Source organism: Protomyctophum bolini (assembly GCF_963924005.1).
Source record: "Protomyctophum bolini genome assembly, chromosome: 3".
In the NCBI taxonomy this organism is placed as follows: Eukaryota; Metazoa; Chordata; class Actinopteri; order Myctophiformes; family Myctophidae; genus Protomyctophum; species Protomyctophum bolini.
The window spans coordinates 37,214,451-37,236,543 of record NC_137864.1 but is presented as its reverse complement, the minus strand read 5'-3'; the positions used below and the strand labels follow the sequence as shown (position 1 = coordinate 37,236,543).

At 40.2% G+C, this 22,093-nt stretch overlaps 2 protein-coding genes across 2 annotated transcripts in view; both read right to left on the bottom strand.

Moving 5' to 3' along the window:
- Positions 1-1,367, bottom strand: part of prr36a (proline rich 36a) — a 37,992-nt gene extending 36,625 nt beyond the window's left edge. The window contains exon 1 of the mRNA XM_080759805.1: positions 1,189-1,367. The gene's annotated coding sequence lies outside the window, so the exon portion shown is untranslated. The remainder of the gene's footprint in view (positions 1-1,188) is intronic.
- Positions 1,368-3,592: 2,225 nt separating this feature from the next.
- On the bottom strand, positions 3,593-22,007 carry mcoln1a (mucolipin TRP cation channel 1a). The gene is made up of 14 exons (XM_080757573.1): positions 21,825-22,007; positions 15,247-15,521; positions 13,873-14,040; positions 13,391-13,547; positions 12,333-12,414; positions 11,844-11,940; positions 10,910-11,009; positions 10,128-10,240; positions 9,241-9,390; positions 8,896-8,997; positions 8,676-8,798; positions 7,885-8,091; positions 7,238-7,368; positions 3,593-6,691 (listed from the first exon to the last, which is right to left on the bottom strand). Exons 1-14 carry the CDS (start codon positions 21,856-21,858, stop codon positions 6,655-6,657), a joined length of 1,776 nt encoding a protein of 591 aa, XP_080613699.1. The 5' UTR covers positions 21,859-22,007; the 3' UTR covers positions 3,593-6,654.
- Positions 22,008-22,093: the final 86 nt, after the last annotated feature.

Sequence of the window (22,093 nt, the reverse complement as noted above, 5' to 3'; positions counted from 1 at the left end):
ATGGTGGTATCAGTGTGGGGCAGATGGGCAACAGTCCCCAGTGGGTGCCTGGGAGTCCATTTGGAGCAAGAACGTTCAGCACATCCACCACAACACCCTTGCTCTTCCTCCCCCCAAAAATGTATTATGTAATGTAGAGTTTGAGCCAAAACAAACGGCAGTATCACTAGGATCTCCAGACAGGTGAAGGCAGACACGGTATAGTCCGATACTCCTGAATTTTTTGTCCCTTTCCCATCAGTAAAATCAAAATGGCCATTCTGTCATGGGTGAAATTCACTGTGTACTTAAGTCAGGTGACAGGTGTAATATATTATGAAGATGACAATCTTGGGAAACTGGTTAAAACAGACACAGGGCCATTTAGCACGTTGAATGCACATTTTCGGTTTGCATTTTATGCGCATGTTTATTTTGTTTGTTTATAAAAAAAGGTTTGCAAAAATGTAAATAGCCAATGTCCAAAACTGACGCTGAAGTGTCAATTAAATTACTCAATATAAAATCGGGCGAGAAAATGTAAAAATGAGTCCGTTTAAGATTTGACCATCTCTTTTAAAAGGTTCAGGCTGGCAGCCTGGCACTGGCAGGCGAGCATTTGGGCAAGATATCAGACATGGATGACAGTGAGCAATGCACAGGGCACAGGCTCCAGGACACAATCACACTACGCTACATTACCCCATGTTTACCACACGCGTAGTTGTTATGAGGCCCAGTTTCAGCCTCTCAGTCTGAACAATAGACGTCAGGCCGGGGCATCACCATACGGGAATGAGTGAAGATGGTGGAATAAGTAGAGACTGTCAATACACAGTTGATAAAACATTAAGCATGGTCATCATTGTGGACCGTTCCCAACACGCTGTAGCTCGAGTGTGTGTTTGTGCAACCGTCCAAACGTTGAATGCCATGCATGCTATGATAAAAAACATCAAATACATCCACCCAAAAAGCGAGGACGGCATTTTTTAGCCTGATTTACTTGATCGTACGACGGGGGTCGCACGTTGAAAATAGCCGATCTACAACAACGCTAGAATAGGGATTAGGAAGACAGAGGCCACCTACTGTGGCTACTATGTAACCTCAGTGGAGCACCAGTGTGGGGAATATTTTTCGACACGCTGATATTACTGGCTATAGTGGCTACAATCCTACAATGTATACAAACAAGTATTTCTTTACCTTCAAGGCGTCCAGGCACGCTTCACTGTGGCGGCAGAAAACAAACAGTCCCACCCTTTCAATGCTGCGCTGGGTAGAAATGCACTAAATATGTCGCGAGAGACGTAAATTATTTCAGGGGGGGGGGCGGGGGGGGCGAACAATAAACGTTTTCCAAGGAGCGACAGGAGCAGGCGGCAGGGTACTACTAACACTGGGCTGAATGTGTGTGCTGTCCAGCAGACTAGCAGAGCAGCACATGAGGATTCCAAGGGGGGAGTGAGCTGACTATTGTGGCGCCGGGAATTGAAGGAGAAGCGTCGTCAAAAGATGGAAATGAGGATCGGCCGCGATCCAATGAAAAACATGAAGATGTGATTATGCAAAACAGTCAGGGGGTCATATTATTCAAAACAGGGTCGACGAGGTCAGAACCGTCAGATCAGACTAAAGCATTTGGGCATTTGGATTGATTGATTGAATAGCCTACTTAATTAATTTTATTTTTTACAGTTTGCATACAGTGGTACGATACAAAAGGATGCTAAAGAATAACACAAAAATCCCTAGGGGCTTGTTTCCATTGTAGTCCTGTGTATTCAATTCATCAACAAATTCATCAGCATCACTCATCCTTGCCAGTTTCAATATCTTCATAGCTTCCAAAATAAAGATAGGCCTACACTGGAAATATTATTATGCAGCCCCATGGGCCGATTGTTTTAGGGGAAAGTATTCAAATACAGACTATTTCTTAGTTTTAAACTGGTTCTCAACAAGTAAACAACTCACACAACTTTTTTTCAAACTAATGCATGATGGGATAATCAATAGGTATAGTACAGTGTCTAATCTGCTGTGGTACAACGCCACAATAGCTGTGTGAGCTGAATGCTTTTCTCTCTGTCTTTGAGCTGCAGCTGCAGACTTCACAATAGAAATCAATGAAAAGAGTGAAACATAAAAAGACTATTGGGACTGAATGGTGAAAAGAGAATAAGGGATGAATGGGCTGAGAAGTCTGACATCAACTGGTTTATCTGGAATAAAACCCACACAACAAAGAGAAAATGTAAACAATATAAACAGGAGCACAAGTTGTTCGACAGAAACTAAACTAAAGTTCCCCTGCACTAAAGTTGTGAGGAGTTACCTAAAATACATAAACCTTTAACAATATACAAAATACATAGCCTACACCATACATTCCATAATGCGTTTCACTCAGAGAACGTGTGTATCGACTGAGTAGTAGTTAGAAAAGGGAGATTTGTGAGTGTATGAGTCATGCAGTCTGTCTGCCCGACCAGATCATTCTCCCAGCTTTTCAGGACTCTGGCAATTGTTTCATCAGCAGCCTGTCAGTCTTTCCAATCGGCAGGGGCCCCATGCCAAGATGAAAGGAAAAATCCTGACCCAAACTCTGGCTCCCTTGCATTTCACTGGTTCAGTATAAACTCTGCTGGATTATCACACATCTTTGCGTTGGAAAATGGCAGTGTTATGATTTCATAAATAGGGAAGGCAGACTTACATTAATATTCAGTATACGGGCAGGCACATATGAGTTGTGGTGCTGCAAGAACCTCTCAGTGAGGGTAATAGGGTATGTTTGTATGCTGCCTAGTTAGGCCTATATATCCCTCAGGTCAGGTGTGCAGATTATTGGCGACCAACCAACAGGCAACCTGCCTGTTGGTTCTGCTCCGCCCCCACTGCTCCGCCCCCACTCTCAGCTAGAGTGGTGGGGTTTTCTATGTACAATATCTATGACACATACGTCTTGTAGATTGTTTTGGGGTGATATGGGTCAAAGAATCTCTGTTGAATGTCTTTCTCAGAAAACATGGCACTTGTCATATGGGGACCTAAGTAGGTCAGTGACTCAGTGACCCATTCTGGGTCCCTACCCAAAACCAGTAAACTATTAAACTAGTAAAACAGACTCTAATGACACATCCACCATTATACATCGCAGAGAAACCAAGGCTATTAAATCCCCTCTTCCTGCCCAGCCACTTACTTCTAAGTAATGATGATGAAGAAGGGTGTGGTTCTGTTATGAAGCCTTCATGAAAATGGGATGCAATGATAGTCTAAAGGCCTTTCTTGGTTGTTTTGAATAACAATCTCTTTATTGTGGTCTGCTCTCACCCATCTGCCCAAAGCCCACTAGCACACACACCTTGTACCAAGGACAGCTGCGCACACTGCCTGTGGGCCAAAGCAAACTCTGCAGGCCCACACACAGACATGCACAGATACAGTAAGATTGACACAGATAGCCAAGTAGATACACGCACAGGATAATAACAAACACACTAGTTTTATTTCCGATACAAAGAGGCTAGCTGGTTCACTGTTGTCGTCATTTTGCAGATTTCTGCTGACATGCTAGAATAAAAGGCCAGAACCACAATCACAGTCAGAATTTAGAGATTGGAACACACATTTATTTACAAAAGAAGTTGATATCCAAATGACATTAACAAATATTAGATCAGTCCATTGAAAATATAATACAGCACAAAAAGAGCTAACTATGTACAATACAATACTTTATTAGATAATCTATTGTGCATGTTAATGAGGTAATATTTCCAAAGGATAAACTGTAAACTTTTGCTGTCTCACGTGCACAAACACACATATGCACATGCATGCATGCACATCACTAAAACAGGCTATAAGCCAGGAGTGCTGGAGAGAGCAGATTGGTAGCCTACATAATGTATGAGCATAAGCAATTAAGTAAATTAACAGCAAAGATGTGGTACGTACAGCTATTGCCAAATGCCGCTTAGGAAGATGAACAATAATAAAGGATTTCTCAATGAAAAGTGAAAATAAACTGTACCATTTAACTGACCTACGCAGAATGGTCTTGTGTTCTAGTTCAAATCGATCTATAAATCCATTTGGATTATGTATTTGTTTGTTGCAAGCTTTTGTTGTCCGGACTGGGCAAAAATCAAGATTTCACTTTAATTCATTCAGTCTACTATAACTTCTATTCCACCACCTAAGGATAACTTGGTCAATAACATATTATCCTTTAGGACCATGTGGTCTTCTTCCACCCATTTGCACCCTCCTCTGATATCTTAAAGGAATTGCACCCAAATGAAACCATTGGCAATTTCCAATTTAAGATATAAACATCAGCATTTTCTCCTCCCTGCTAAATTATGACATATGCCGTCTTGCTGTGGTTGATTTTAAAGGCTTATTGAAATGTTAAAATGCCCATATGAGAACAGACCAAGAAACTAATCCTTTGAATCAGTGGATTTGCAATGGTATCTTTTGGTTGGTTAAAGTAGTCAGGAGGTGCATGCACATCCCAGGCAATTCAACGGGTGCACAAAATAATAAACTGTAGAAAAAGGGAGAAGTCTGCTTTTAAAACGGTGTGCAGACTTCTTCCTTTTTCTATCTTTTGGTTGGTTGTCACAAAGAACAGACAGATGCAGCAAAGCTCAAACAAAGGTCTAGTAATACAACTGTGTAATGCTACACAAAGCTCATTAAAATGTACAATGAATCGTTTGTCCAATTTGGTAAAAGTTGAAAAACAAAATAATAATCCAAATGTTCTCATGTTGCTCCTGCAAGATCATTTTTGGTTTAGCACTCCCCTGAGAAAACTTAATTTTAGTATTGTTTTCACCATAATGAACTACTGGACATTGTAACAAGATAGTTACCATAAAGGCTTTCTTATTTGTATCCAAGAAAGAGAACGGGATCAGGATCATATGGACTAGAACATTTGCTGTTGTTATTGTGGTCAGTTTAAATCTATAATGAATTCATTCATATACATTTAAAAATGTGTTTTCATCAAGTTTTATTGTCCAGTTTTGCCAGCAGAAGCCTGAGATGTGGAAAAGGGCCCTAGAACGACGACAAGGTAAAGACGGAAGTCCAAAGGCAGCATAGGATAATTCAACCTCTCTTTAAAACAAACAACTAGAAATACATTTCTCAATAATAGTAATAATAAAAAATGTTCTGAAGACTCATCTTCTTGTGCATTTTCCAGCTATGCTTGGATAATAAATGTATTCCATACTATTCATGCTCCATAGAAATAACGAAATAAAACTATGCTGTTCAGACGCAGGCACTAGTTAAGAGTTTTAAATGAGAGATCATTATGAGACAGACAAAGAAAAATAGCAAGACGCCTAAAAGCATTGTGGGTCAGTGTGACCCAGACATCATTGCTTGCAGAAACATTTTGTTCATATAATTGGAAGAGTTCAGGAGGGGTAAAACAGAAATGAAAAAAGAAAAGAAATAAAAGATGACCTCAATGACTCAAAGAACAGCAATAGACGTAGCACTAGATCTAGAATATTTGAGCCATGCCAACAGGGGACTTCTGCAGGAGAACTGGGACCTGCTGCCATAACTGTTTGAAATATCATTCTGAAGATGATCTTTCAATGCCAGGCATCGCAGTTATTTCTGTTTAAACAAAGACTACAAAATGAGGGAATACTGCCCCATATGTTTTTCAAAACATTGCCAAACAGAACAACAAACCATTTTCAGGTGTGTTTTGATTGTCAGTGTATCGCACTTCATAATTCATGACATAAATCATCTATTGTTTGGCAGTGAATGTGTTTTGGCAGTCGTGTCATTGGATAATGTGCTAAGCATATTAAATGTATATTCTGAGTGTAAGCGCCAATCAGCAATTTCCATGAGAGCTACTGATGCAACTACTAGTTATACAACTAGTATTTAATCATAAATAATCATCTTCTGAAATATTGACAACTCGAAAAGTGGAAAGGCATGGCTGGCAATTGGGGAGAAAATGAAAAGAACAATTTTTTTGATGCTCAATAAATAAAAAATAAAAATAATCTCAAAAGCTTTTGTGCCTTCGCACACCATCTCCTTCTGATTCTCCCAAGGCACTTTTAGTATCTTGATGAACTTAAGTCTGTTTAAGTGAAACACTGTATTATGTCCTGCTAGGCCAACAATTGTCTACAATATGAAACTGCACAATGTCTCTGCAGTATTCATCCATGATGCCACTGAATACTCTTCAGAGGGAGTGCTGCCCGTCGGTCCATTTCTGGTCAGAGTCAAGAGAACAGTAAAAGGAGAAGCCGGAAATGTATCACGATATGCATCCTCACTGGATGGACTGGGTAACACAGAACCAATTAAGCAGACATCAATGTCAATATGCCTCCACACTGTGCTCTGCTAGTACATGTTCTATGTGATGTGACCAGTCCCGGACCGGTCCTGACAGTTGCTTACACACTCCTCCCGGTTCCGGTTAATCCTGTGAACTGGCCAGTCCTGTGAACTGGGCCGTCCTTCACAGAAGCGTTGATGAGATTAGGACTCGGGTTTGGTATCCGGGAAACAATGGGAGTGTGTCAGGAGTGTGCACTGTGGCGCGCTCTATGGCCAGGAGGGGGCGTCAGTGATATCACTGAGGTGAGGTCACACGTTTCAGTTGACCAGGAGGACATCCTCATATGTTGTTGTTCTGCAGCAGCAAGCACACATGGCATGGGTTATTAATTATGTTACAATAATAACAATTAAAAAAGACATATACCAAAAAACATCACATTATTTGAAGAAACAACTCTAAAAAAATATATTTTCAGTGTTAAGTCTACTAATGGATCAGGATTAATTTTGATAGTAAAGTGAATTTTGAATACATTTTCATTTAGTTTTAGTAATATTTTTGTCATCTGAAAAGTTTTTGCTTTAGTTTTAGTGGACGACATATCAACACTTAGAAAATAGCAGATCTACAAGCTCACAACGAGCTTGTAGATCTGCTATTTTCAGAGCACAACACCCAAGCAAACATAAAATGACTTGTCTTTTAGTTCTACTGAATCTCTTCTCCACTAGTCCCTCCCTAACATTTCTAGTCTAGTTTTTATTTGTTGACGAAATTGTCAGTTATATATTATATAGTTTTAGTCAACATAGTAGCTTAGTTTTTATTGCGTTTTTGTCGGTGAAAAATGGTAGTGGCCGAACATTTTTCGGTGACGAAATGAACACTGCCACCAACCTGTCACAGCAGCAGAAGAAGGAGCAGGGAGAGGTCTCCAGGCCCTTGAACTTCCCAGAGCTCGGTGTGTCTGTGCACTCCGCTATGAAGGCATGCAGGTCCGTAATGTGCATCGGCTCTTGAGTTTGGTGCTGGTGGGAGTCGTAGAGGAAACATTTGTCATGTCATTTTAAGTAAATACCATGTTATTTGCTAACTTCATGCTTAATTAAACATAAACTTAAACTATGAGCCATCAGCTGGTTGAAGCTGAAACTGAATTTCACACCTGTGGGACTAACACAGGTCTCCCATTCGATTTCCTCTCCGCTTACTGTCTTGCAAGAAAACAAACCTAGGATATCCTTTGAAACACACATCTGGGTTTTTAACCAATAAGCACCTTTTTTTGGCCCTTCCTCAGGTCAAACAAGGGAATCACAAAGTTATGTGTTGTAAGCTGCTATTTCTGCTATGTTTGCACAACAATTTATAACCTGTCAAACGTATTTGACAAAAAAATAAAATGTATGGACACATTTCAACATTGACGATTGACCGGTATGCTAAAATAATTGCTCTTTTCTGAAATCATTGCATGCATGATTAAACTGAACGAATAAACTACCTATCAAAAAAGATAATGTATAATATAACAGGAAGCATACCTTGATAGTCTCATAGGCCCCCGTGATGAGAGCGATGAAGAGCGACAACACCATGTAGATGAAGAGGGAGATGAAGGTGTAGAGGTAGATCTGACTGAACACCCACACTAGGATGTTGCTCTCCTGCATGCCTGAGAACGTCACGAACATGTCGTCTCCGTTGATGAGTGAGAACAGGCACTCTGACACCATGGACAGAGAGCGGAACTGCAACGCAATAAAAAATACGTTTATGGAAAATGTAAGCCGTTGTTCCATAGCTGAAATGTGATCCTTAACCACTTTATCCCTATGTACTTAGTTGACCAGGGTCCCCCAGGGTTATATGCAATGTCTGGTCCTATTTTTTAACCTCAACACTAAATCCCTTGGCCAAAAATAGCAAGCTTGTGTGAGCATGTCGATCTGTTGATATGGTTAATTGCAGAAAAACGTGGTCAGATGGGGTCCTTACTAATGCATTAGGTCAAAGTTCAGTAGATTTTGAGAAACAAGAAACATGCTAAAAAAGGGGAAAAAATATATAGGGCAATTTGCAATTAGAATTTTACATTACATTATTATTATTATTATTAGTAGTAGTAGTAGTTTGCCTAAAACTGGGACGTCTGGTGTCCAGGCGCATGCCACATATAGGCTCTGGCCTGACAGCACGTTGCATGTTCAAGTCCCGTTCATGACGTCCTTTGCTACATGTCTCTCCGCGTCTCTCTCTCCCTCTTTCCTGTCAGACTTCACTTGAACTATCTACAATTTCTTTCCTTTTTTTAAGAGAGGTATTGCTGTCAAACCTTCTCATGGTATGGTCCCAGAACAATCCAACCACAGAAGCAGTAACCCAGATAGATGACTGCAACACAGCAACAGAACCGGATCACATTGGGAAAAGCGGCTCGCAGCGTCACTATCAGGATCTATGGGCAGAAAAACGTCTTAGACAGCAATTTGCGAATCATGCGAGTGCATGTTTGTTTGAGAGTACGGTTGGCGGAGAAAGAGTCTGTAACGTACGTTGTACTTCTGGAAGAAGGTGAGGTAGCGAATGACTCCAACCCACACCAGTAGCGTGGAGGTGCCCAACAGGATACCGCACAAATCGTAGGCAGACATAGTCTATCAGGAAAAGTAGCAACATAGTCACTGTAGTTTTACAGGGAAGTAACATGTACAATTGTAGCCCAGGTGTTGATATGCTCAAGAATGGCTAAAGTAGTACATCAAGGTGATATACTGAAGTTGTGGACCCCGCTCATCACAATATTTGAGTGTAACACATCATGTTGTTGAAGTTCCAAAACAATAATGTAAAAAGTCAGTAGCACATAATGGCCACTAGATGGCGTGAAGAGGACAAACCTTGGATTCGATGCCTATTTTGATCACACTGCCAATTATGGTGAGGATATCGCTGATGATGAGAAGGATATACCAGCCGTTGATGAACTCCCAACGGTCACCTGCCATCACCTTACGATTGAGACTATCTTTGAAAAACTCAACATATTCCTGAAACAGAGATGATAGTGTGGAGAATGATAGAGAGAGTAGTGAATAGGTAGGGAAACAGCATAGATGTTTGTTACACATCCAATCAGAAACAACCCATGTAGGACTGTAAAAACCCTTTTTATAACACAATTTAACCTTATAGTCCATAATCTACTCATCTTCTCCCCCTAACCTAGGCTTAGGGGGAATCCTTCAGTCTGAAATTGATTTTCCCTAACCAATTACTAGAGATCGACATACAGGATCCTCTCGATAAACTGTGTAGTTTCAATTAATCAATCAATTAAAATCCCACTTCCCATAGCTAGTTGAGAGTGGGGACAGTTGGCTGAATGTGTTGCTGATTGACCCGGTCAGTAAACGAAATATACGCTCTAACGTAACTGTGTTATTGGCTCTCCCATTTCCTCAGCTCTGCAAAAAGTTTTACACTACATTAATCTTCTTTTCAAGGGGTACTCTCAGAATTGACCTTCCCCTCTCTGTCAAGTTCAGTGTCTCTACTATCCTATGATCCTATCTAAAAAACTAAAGCAAAAGGATGCTTCTTTACGCAATCTTCAGTCTCACGTCCCAATCAGTCAGTCAGTAAATCAATCAATCAATCAATAAATCAATCAATCAATCAATCAATCAATCAATCAATCAATGTCCCTGCATATTATTTGTGTTTGTATATAGAATTGTATGTCAAAACTTGTCAAAGTTGTCAAAAACATCCTAAGCATCCTTACATGTTGTAGCATGATGCCTCGCAGTATGGAGCGTCCACACAGCAGCAACGACAGCAAACACACCAAGGCCACCGCCACATCAAACGCCAAGCGTGTGTAGCCGGAATTTATACCTGAGAAAAACCAACCAACATGTTTTCATCAAAATACATCCGCATTTCTGCATGTTCTTCATGTCAAGTACATATACATCTCTTAAATGTATGTGTGTGTGTTTAATTTATAAATACACTTCTATACAGCACATACTGTACTACACAATACCATAGGCTATATCTGGTTGTGTACACAAATTTATATCATCCTGTGCCATGGGCGTGTTTGGACGTCTTTTGATTAATTGATCACGCTCTTCACCACCATATGAATAGCTCTGGGTTGCTAGGCGACTGAGTAAACAGGAAATTAACCGAAAGTGAAAAAGTCCACCTCCATCTGCCTTTATGTATTTAGATTTTCCCAGATTAAGTTTTTGGTCAAAACAAGCTTTTATTCACTGAACACAACTAAAGCGTTGATGATCGTGGTCACAAAATGTGATGAAGTAGTTATGAAGTTATGAAGTAACGATCACACGGGACACTTTACACGGCCGAGTATGCACTGAAAAGAGTGTGGCACCGGGATTAATGAATAAATAGTGTCCCTCAATGAAAAATAAATAAAGCACAAGACAATGTAATACTAATAAACTATGACAAATATAGGCTACTGACGGGCATCATATACTACTGATTATTCAATACATTCATGCATACTTCCGCATTGTGACTGTGTCTCACCATGGCCGGAGACGTTGGGATATTTACATTCCTTTATAGAGGCCCTGTTCTGCAGAGTGATCTTAACTTTACCACTGTGAGCCTTGTTGTCCAGGACTATCTGTAAGACAGCAGAGCACCAGCAGAGACTACGACGTTAATAGGCCTGTCACAATTATTACATAATCGACCTATTTGCAATTATTTGAGATAATCACATTTATTTTTGCATAATCGTCAATCGTTTCCATGTTTAAAAATGTCCATACGTTTTCAAACATTTAAAAAAGAATACCAGAAATAGCAGATCTGCATCTATTTTGTAAATGTTTGGAAAGAAAAATATATAAAAAAGTAATTAAAATGTTTTAACTGCGTCAGTGATGATTTCTTTGTATATTTCTTTGTTATTTGTCATATCTGTGCAATTTGTGATTATGAAGCCTATAAAAGGCAAACATATTCAATGCATAAAACACACTGAAATCGTTAATCATTATTATTTGTGACAATTAATCGTCAACTTACATTTGTAATAGTGACAGCCCGAGACAGAGTTTCCCAAACATAATGAAATATTTGTTATGGAGTAAATATGTGTTTTGTTTTACCTTCCTACAATGTCTGTTTTCTTTTCTTTCCCACAGCCCCCAAACACATTTCAAACACTATAATAGATTTTCCCCAAATTAATAGATGCTGTGAAGTGATAAATCCAATGACTATAATTTGACTGAGAATTTCTCCACTCAAGGATATTATATACAGTATTACATACCGCCAAGGCATGTTGCTATTGCACCACATCAATTTAAATTCCATACTATCAAACAGTCCTACCTCTGTCACTCTGTGTGTGTGTGTGTGTGTGTGTGTGTGTGTGTGTGTGTGTGTGTGTGTGTGTGTGTGTGTGTGTGTGTGTGTGTGTGTGTGTGTGTGTGTGTGTTGCTCTCACCGTAATGTAGAATGTATAACAGTCAGGGATCTCATTGTTAATGATGGTCTGTATATTAATGGCCTTCAGCTGGAACTCTATGGTGACATTAATGAGTCTAACGAATAAGTAAGATGAGGGATGGAGGAGAGAGACAAAGAGACACAGACAGACAGGAGAATCTCAGTAAGGCTTAACAACATTTTAACCTACAGCAGGTTCAATTCTCACCCGTTCGTCAGCGTGTCATACCACTCAACTGATAATTTTTGGAACTATCCTTTTTTGTTGTAGATTAGCGACAAAATGTAGGTGACTTGTATGCATGCTTTTGCATACATGCACATGGCTTTGCGTATGTGTGTGTGTGTGTGTGTGTGTGTGTGTGTGTGTGTGTGTGTGTGAGAAAGAGATAAGTACCTCATTGAATGAAAGCAGATACTACACAAAGATAGTCTCTTCAATGGGGGTGTACTAGCAAGGAAAGGCTAGTGACAAATGAAACCTTACTTGTGGAACTTGAGGGTGAAGTTCTTGTAGCTATCAGTGAGGACAGGAGGGGGGGCAGACTGAGGGGTCACTCCAATACAGTCTGGAGAGAGAGAGAGAGAGTAGAGTCATTACAGTACAAATTATCACAATTACAAAAAGCCTAAAATGAGAAAACTGTAGACTCGGGAGATCAGGGAGATTTCCATTGTTTTGTTTTCATTTGATGAAATTTCACACAATGGAGGAAGTGGGGAACTCTAAAGTTATGTAACATCTTTACCAGTAATGAAACTGCAGTAATTTCGGTTGATAAATATAGGTGAACAAAGGCTAACTGGAAATCTAACTTCACCTTGATGAAAAAATAAAGAATACTGCACAAAGTAAACCAGAAGTGTGGTTTCCTCTTGATAAAGACTGAAAATATTCACTCTTTATCACAAGGGTTTATATTGTGGAGATGCTGACATGTCATGTCATACATCATAATAAAGGGAATAATGGAAAACCCATAGACCCCATATATTATTATGGAATCAGCATGATGACATAATAATGGAAAACACCATAGACCCACATGATATCATGTCAGAAGTTACCCTAGAAACATACAATAAAATGACAATGACAATAGAGTGGTTGCCCTGTGGCCAACTATGCCAATAACTAAAATTAAATGGATAAATTCTGTAATAGGAATATTATCAAGTATAAAATGAAGATGTGGGCTACAGCCTACAGTTAACGTCAGCATAAATCGGGAGGGAGAGTGACACGGGGAGGGGGTAGGTGACTGTAGAGGGTGAGAGAGGAAGTGAGAGGGAGAGTTCGGTCAGCGAGCAAAGGAGAGTGAGAGGGAGGGAAGGAGGAAGGGAGAGAGATACTATACACCACCTCTGCTTCGCGTCGGTGGTTAATCACCCTGTCTGTGAATTATCTCCCAAAAATGACCAGCTAACCAGACATTATCCATTATATAATACACATATAAAATAGCAGACTACTTCACTCATAGCAGAAACATGGTTCCTATGTTCTGAACACAGCTATGAGAAACAGAAAAGAGATATACATACATGTCATGACCCGAGGGTCTATGTTGAAGGTATCATTGGCTGGGTCAATGCTTCCCTTCTTGTAGTACTGCTGGCACAGTGAGAGGGCACTGCCATTCATGCCCACATCGTAGACATATGCGTAGCGCCCCAACGTGGTCTCTGGTAATGTCAGATACTGGGGAGGAGACAGGAAGAATAACAACTAAAACAAAGCACTTTAAAATGCTCACATTCCCACACACCGACACCATGCAAGGTACCATCAGGAGCAGTTAGCGGCTCAGTGTCTTGCTTAAGAACCCTTTGACACAAAGCCAGGAGGAGCAGGGGATCAAACCAGGAACCTTCAGATTCTAAGGCGACCACTTTACCTCTTAAGACACTGCTGCCCAATTTGACCTAACCTGGTGATAAGGTTTGATGCACTGGATTCTTTGTGGATGTTGGTGCAGGCAGGGTTTGCATGCCAATGTGAGGTTAATTTTGTTAGTGGTGCTAACCTTGTCCACAGCGTAGAAGATGTGATCATAGACATCACTCTGAGTGTACACAGCGAAGGAGTCATCAGAGGCCTCGTCATAGTCCTTGAGGAACAGGTGTTTGAAGGTCATGGTGTTCTCCTCCTTGAACGTCACCACCATTTGGTTACTCAGACCAAAAAGCACCAGCTGGAGGGAGAATATTTCAGAAAGTGATTGGAGAGAGGGGGGATAAGACAAGAGATTGAGAGAGGGATTGATGAGTAAGACAGAGAAAAGAAGAATGAGACAGGAGCTAGGTGAGTTGGGAGTGAGAGGGGGAAAAAGACTAACTATGAATCTATGATTGACCATGATCCCAAATGTTCTTGGTTAATCAAAACTAGATAGTTGAGCTGCAGGAAGTGTGAGTGCGGAACTCACAGTTGTAATGAGTTTGTTTGCCTTTCTCTGTACACTGTCTGTTCGCACGTATACATTGTATGTACTGTATGTGTGTATGTGTGTGTGTGTGTGTGTGTGTGTGTGTGTGTGTGTGTGTGTGTGTGTGTGTGTCATTCGGTCCCCAAACAAACACAGCCACAAGTATTTTTTATTCTACCAGTGATTGCAATTGTATTAAATGGTAAATGGTAAATGGTGCATTTATATAGCGCCTTTATCCAAGGCGCTTTACATAGATTGTGCATTACATTCACCCATTCACACACCGATGGCAGCGGAAACCATGCAAGGCACCAACTAGCACATCGGGAGCAATTAGGGGTTCAGTGTCTTGCTCAAGGACACTTCAACAGTAACTCTGGGGGAGCCCGGGTTCGAACTGGCAACCTTGCGGTTCCCATCCAGGCACTCTACCCCCGAGCCACCGCCGCCCCTGTAATATGGAGCCATCAGAGGCAATGGTCACTGAATCAACAGCCCAAAACGCCCCAAAACCCAACAAGTATCGTCTTTGCGCTTTCTGCTGAAATTTGTATTGAAAACAGACAATCGTTTTACGCCAGGTGGGAGTTATTAGCTCCCTCACTTTTGACCTGAGAACCAAAGACCTTGTACCAGATATTCTGTTAAACAAAGTAAAAACTAAAAAGCCTTGGGCAGTATGTTGCGAAACCTCTAGCAAGCAAGCCTGCAGGCTTTGTGTTAAAGAGCTCTTCCTAATAGTTGCTTGTCGTTATGTTTACTCTTCTCTTATCTGTACTTTTTGGTATACAGTATTTGGTGTACTTCATGTTTGCACTGTACACTTCTGACTCCATTCATTTCCTTTTTTTGTGAATTGCTGTATGACATGACATTCAGTAATATGAAAATCATCCTGCCCTTTTTTCTTTCCTCTTCCACTATCTTTCTCACAAAAAATAAATACAAATACTACAAATAATACAGTACCTGCACAGTGACAATAATGATCTTGAGCAACTGCAGGCCCAACTTGAAAGGTTTGCGACCCTTAGCGTAGTACTTGTCACAGGGACTCATGAAGAAGTATTTCAGTTTCCTGCGAAGAGCCTCCTCCTCCCCCTCCGCCCCCAACCAATGATCCGCCGTCGTGGTGGGAAAGCCATGGTTGCTATGGCTGGTGCCATGGTGGTTGTGTTCGTGTTCGCAGCCACTGTCGCTTGAGACATAGTGAGCCGCAGGCGAAGAAGACTCTTTGTCACTTTCTAAATGAGAAGAAAAAGAGATGGTTGAAGCATTTCCTGCATAATTTCCCTAACATTTTCTAGCTCTGCTAGAGGTGGGACTATAAGATTGGCCTTATTTGGTCGTTTTATTCCGTCCATCAATTTAGTCCCAAACAACATATAATCTCGAAGACTACTTTCTTGATTGTCAAGGAATGCGCAACTACATGCTCCATGTAGTACAACGCAGAGGAAGACCTGTTTGGTTGAAACGCAGCCATCTGTCCGTGAGAGGTAAATAAAACCATGTGAAAAGGACATGGGCTGGCTGGCAATTTCCTCACTTCTACGTGGGATAACCCATAACGATGGTCAGGCCAAATTATTTTTTTTACGTACATCCATCCAAGTACATGATGCTCAACTTAAGTCATCTATTAGGATGGTCAATTTCGGCCAGTGCACGTGTGTCTTGATGGAATATGTGATCACAGGAGGACATAAGGTTTATACATTGAGGAAGGCCAATATCATATGATATTAAAAAACAACCAGTTGCCTTGAAAATAATCTCGGTTCCACAACATAAACATCAAAATAGTAAGAAATAAAGAATGGACCACAAACAATTGCCTGTAATTCTAAATGGCCAGCCTGAGAAACTACTGTACACTTTGACTCGTAATGCATAATTATGATGAACTGGTCTGGCCTTGTCATCAATCATCCATTAGCGCTCCAACTCTGACCATCATAAAACAATGTTGCAGCCTGCAGGGTTTATTTTTTATTTTTATGTTCTAAAACAATCTCCCTCAGATTCAGAACTAACAGGGTTATCCTTAGCTTGAATTGCTGACACTGTATTAAAGGGACATAGGGTGTTGGGCCTTTCACCAACACTGCATGTTATGTAACAGTCCTGTCGTCAAGTTTTTTGCCAGCTTTCATCAATCTGACACCTTTGCACGTAGTCTCCATACAGTCAGTATGTTTTTAGTCTCTTATCCCCTCTGGTATTAAGTGACAACCTTTGTTCCTGTTCTTCAAGCTGTCTCTTCCTATCCACACACTCACCATACAGTCAGCATACAGTATGTTCATATTTAACCAACCCAGGTCGGGCCAGGTGAGACCCCAGCCGCTGGATAACTGAAGAATTCATGTTTCATGTTTAGTACAGCATAGTTATATGCCCTTGACTTACATTAGTCAAGGGGTTATAGGCTTAGTTTTAAAGTTATAGTGTACATTATGAATGCATTCATGCACACGGTATATATTTATAGTCTGGTATGATTTTATTTTTCCTTTATGTTTTTGTACATTTTCCTCAATCTCTAACAGTTGGTCGATTACTAAAAAGCTGAACTGTCTAAAAAGTAGACTCCCTCTTCAGATGAAGAACCATTTGGCATTTAAAAACATTCTTGAAATGTTTTAGACTTTCACACAAATACTGTGTAGTAACTTTTACTTTACTGTGCGACTGTAAATAGACCTAAAATCCTATAGACAACTGTTGTGCTGCTAGGTCAGCCAGCTTTGGTAAATAAGGACACCAGTGTAGAAGATACTAGCCTGGCAAATTCCTTGGATGGTTAGTTAGCTAAAGATGGCAATTCTTGGAAGCCTGGCCTGAGGGCACAGTCACACAGCACTTTTATTCCACCTATGAGGGGGGATTCTGCCAATGCATTTCAATGTGAATGGAGCTGTTTTTTTTGCATAAATCCGCAAATGGCAGCAAACTGCTCCATTCCCATAGAAATGCATTGGCAGAATCCGCCCTCATTATGTACGATAAAAGTGCTGTGTGACCATGTCCTGACTCCTGATGAGGTTTGTCAACTCTCCAACACTAAGCAGGGTTGCTAGCAGGGTGGTGTTCAAATGTAGGATGGTTTAGACACTAATCAGGGTGGTGTTCAAGTGCCTAGTAGACAGTCACTGAAGCCAGTGGATGCACCAAGCGGAATTAGCTTACCACTAACACACAGACACCACCTGTGTGTTAGTGGTAAGAAGTATCACTTCTTTAGTTTGCTAAAAAAAACAAAAAACTAAACAATAATACAAAAAAAATATGTGCAGTGCTGCTGCTGCTGCTGCCAAAATTGAACTAGTGAATTTCAAACCCTAATCTTATGATGAGAATAATGATTAAGAAAAGGAAAAAGGAGTGTAAGGAAAACCAGCTATGGGAGAAACAGATACTATCTGTTTGTAGATAGATGCCAAATGGTCTACTACACTAGGCTTCTGACTTCAGGTCACCAAGGCTATTTTTGTGACAAAACCAGGGCACACACAGTTGCAATGTGTCATCATAGTACTAGTGACAGTAGCTCAACAACACACCTCAAAATAATTCTAGGTAGACGTCATTCCAAAATATGTACGCTATTCTCCTGCTGTAGCTACTCCAGACAAACCTTATAGAATCAAGGACCTGTGCATGAAAATGTCTTTCCTCATGAACACTATTTTATTAGGGTGTTTATATTATCTGTGTCAATTCTTGTAAGGGTCAATTTAAGAATAAATAAGTAGCTAGCTAGTAGCTAGTCAGCACGTCACGTGAGACAGGAAGGATAACATGTTGACTGTGTGTTGAGTCAGGACTGTACCAATCTTCACAGTCTACAGTCAGCGATAGGACAAATTGTGGTGTGACTGAGGGGCAATAAACTGCAGACAGTTGTAGAATGTGGCTGAGCAACAGAAGTAAGCACTGCAGTGCAGGTTGAATGTTCACAAGAACAGCACAGAGAAACTGCCCAATTTCCCTTTGTACAGAGTGAACACTGATTTCTGTGAGGATTGGAAGTGGTTATTGCTTAGATTGATACAGGGTTGTACATACACAACTCAATATTTCTTGTCATCAATTACTCTCTTCTAAGCAGGGACGTGCTGAGCCCCTAATTCAGCCTGGGAAGTGGAGTTGTAGATTCCCTCTCGGACGCGCGCCGGCGAGCGCATTTTAGGGCACTTTAGGTCATAAAGTCATCTACTGTAAGATCACTATCAATGGCTGGGTTTCCCAAACAACACTTCTTACACCATGGTGTAAGAAGTGTTGTTTGGGAAACCCACATTTTCTTTCAACTAATGGTGGAGGATGTGTGGATTTGGTAGTTATATGTCAATAGTATGGAAAGTTGTTACTCTTTTTGGTGGTGTTGGAGGTGGTGTTGGAGTCCTTGGAGTGGTGCAACCACTCCAAGGAACAGCAATGTATGACGTTAATGAGCACGAGAATGAGTACCAGTAGGGGCGCTGTTGTGCCATAAACAGAGAGACAGAGAGTGCTGCACTGTTGCCTGCTAATGAGATAGAGAGAGGGGGGGGGGGGGAGTTGCACCACTCGGTTCACACAGGTGTGATATGTTCTTATTATTTCCATACAGGTCCAGACTTCAGACCTAGAAAATGGAAACAACTACAATCTAATTCCATACTTCGATACTTGTGGAAGAACCCTGAATTAACCCAAAAACTTCATGAGGTTGACTGCAAGAGAAATCAAACCCATATTCAGAAGGATCACTTCCTATTTAGTAGTACAGCTGTTGAGGGCTGACATTAATAACAGCCTCTAGTCTTTGGTAATATGCCCATATTCAGGTGAGGTGGTGAGCTCTAGTTTACTAGACAAAGAGAACAGGTGAAAGAATGACAAACAGCCAGAAGAACGATAGCCACTTAACATTTTGTGTCACCATGACACAAGCTTCACAAATAAGAAGCTTGTCAATGGTCACGGCCGACAGGGATCGGCCAGACTAAAAGGGTTGCGTGCACCTTTCCGTGCCAACAACACTGATATTTATGGAGATAGAGTCAATCAAGCTGAATAAATCTGTGGAACTATCTGGCCCTTCTGGTTCACTGCTGTCTCTGTAGCGCCAATGGTGACAGCAGACTTAGCTCCCCATGTGTCATTCAAGCTAGCGTGACGGTAAGTCCATCAACAGGTCTCTATCACTGACTGGATCTGCCAGTCTACAGGCAGCACTAGCCTCTAGGCCACCCATTAGACATACTGCCAATCCGAGTTAGGAAAACATGTCAACAAAAGTTAAAAGGATGCTGGTTTGATCCAAATTCTAGCAAATTATGTACAGAATTTGGTAGTTACCAGAATTTACCGGAAAAAAATATGACCTACTTAAACCTTAGAGCGTATGGCAAAAGATATGGGACAACTGTATCAGATGTATTTTTCATATACGAGGTATACTGGTGAAAGACATATAATTTTAAGAAAATTACTTAAAATTACATGTTTGTTTGAAAACGTGATTGTACAGGTAGCAGAATAGAACTGTGTACACTGATGAATGGATTACTGGAGGAAATTGCCAGTTGTACATACTGTACTGACAGCACTTCAGAGTACAATAGTAGCCTATAAATCTTTATTGTAAATGTCTAGCTTTTACATTTGTAATTCACTTCTCTCTACTGTAAAGGTTAAATTAAATGCATATTGATAAGGATCCTTGCATTTGTTTATAGGGAGTACACTCTTGACATCACAAACTATGTAAATAGCCTTCTTCAACATTAATAAAACATATACTGTATAGTGTATACTTATGAAAATGCCAAATTATGACATAAGTAGGCTACAGTTTTTCCCACATTTGAAGACACACTGTTGCTCCAAGGGATCTGCCTCAGATAAGTCACACCAAATATAACAAAAATTGCACATATATGGGCAGTGGTGTATATTTGTACAGTCTTTTACTCAGTTACTGTACTTATGTACAATTTTGAGGCATGTGTATTTTGTACTTTACTTGAGAATTTCCAATACTTTTACTTCACTACATCTCAGATCCAAATATTGTACTCCAATACATTTATTTGAAATCTTTAGAGTTACTTTATAGATTTTGATTATTATTACAAAACATACATTAATAACCACTTAATTTCAGCCATTTCAAAATAGCCGGTGCTTTGTGATGCATTTAGAGTGTAGATCTGCTATTTTAAAAGAAATGCCGATCTACAAGCACATATCGCAATTGCAAATAATAGTGTTGTGATTTCATAGTTCTCTAACTCCTATGGAGCTAAGTAGCCTATTTATTTGTCACAAATATCTTTGATTCCTCTGCGCAGGAGAGGAGATGAATATTAAATATTAATTATTAATACTATTTCATAAACTCAAGGTTGAATTAATTTCCCAGCTATCCTGGTACCTCAAATACTATGCAACCTTTAAAATAATATGTTGGATGCAAAGGATGATAATATAATTGAAATAGATAATTCAGGTAAGTATATTTTACCTTTCATCTCATCAACATAGAATAAAAGATAGCTAGGCTACATGCAAATTAATCCACATTGATGTATTAATATGGTGTCCTAGGCTGTAGCTCAGTTTGCAAAACCGACATAAAAGATGTACTATTTGTTGTCTTTTGATTTTCCTTTTTTTGTTTTTATAATAATGATTGCACTGGTTTTTGGACATAAGACAGACCAACACTGTTGTGCATTACATAAGCCAATACAAAATAAATCACATGGCTGTAAAACAATTAATATGCCTCAAGGGAAGGATGCAGGACCATGGATGAGAAATCCTACGTTTTCTCACGCGAGAGAGTAGCTTAGCTGTAAAACAACAGGGACAAGGGGAGGGGGGGTAGTCTGATTCTTAGTTGGCATCTAAAACAATAGCCTCTTTCAGTTAACTCAGGACTTCTATGCTCAGGACAGCCTTGCTATTTACTTACAATCATTTGAGGGGGGGGGGGGGTAATGTTACAGTTCTACTCAAGTGGTAAGTGATGACAGTAGTTAAACTGTATTATATCCATGCTATTGCTTCTCCTCAATTAGACATTGGACAATAACTCACAAGAAAGTTTCAAATGTCATCAGTAGGCTATTCCAATGGTTCAGGGGTAAACACAGGAGTTACTGAGTCATTACTAAGGACAGTAGTAACACATAAGGTGGTGTGTCATAGTGAACTTAGAATTTCCCAAAACATTGACAGTATTATTATGCTGGTTTTATACACCAGTGGTTGATCCAATGACTGTTTTTTATAGACGTGCATAAATTAAACAACATAAGTAAAGGAGCAATACAAATACGTCATTAGCCTAAGGTTTAGTTTATACTAGCCCTGAAAACATGACTGCCATGATGATTATAATACGAGAGTCATGTTTTCAGGGCTAAGTTTATACTCTCGTAAATGTATTTATCGATTTCGAATCGATAAATACATCTACGAGTTTAGTTTAAGTTGGTATTTTGGCAAAAACAAAAAAGGAGGGACCGTAGAAAACCATGTCATCATACCTGGGGCATCATCGCGGTTGCCGGTCGTAGCCATGAAGTCGAACTCTTACAAATATATGTAAACAGAATAACATTAAAGCAGCTGTTGTTAACTTGTTTCCGTGAAGACAGTCAAAGACACAGCTATCGATAAAAGACCAGACATAACGCGGAGCTCAGTTCATTGTTGCCGACTACGTTGAAGGTCTTTTCCTTATTGGTCATGTGACGTCGGCTGTACCATGTGACACAGACAGAAACAACATCCCCCTCCCTCCCTCCCTCCCCAT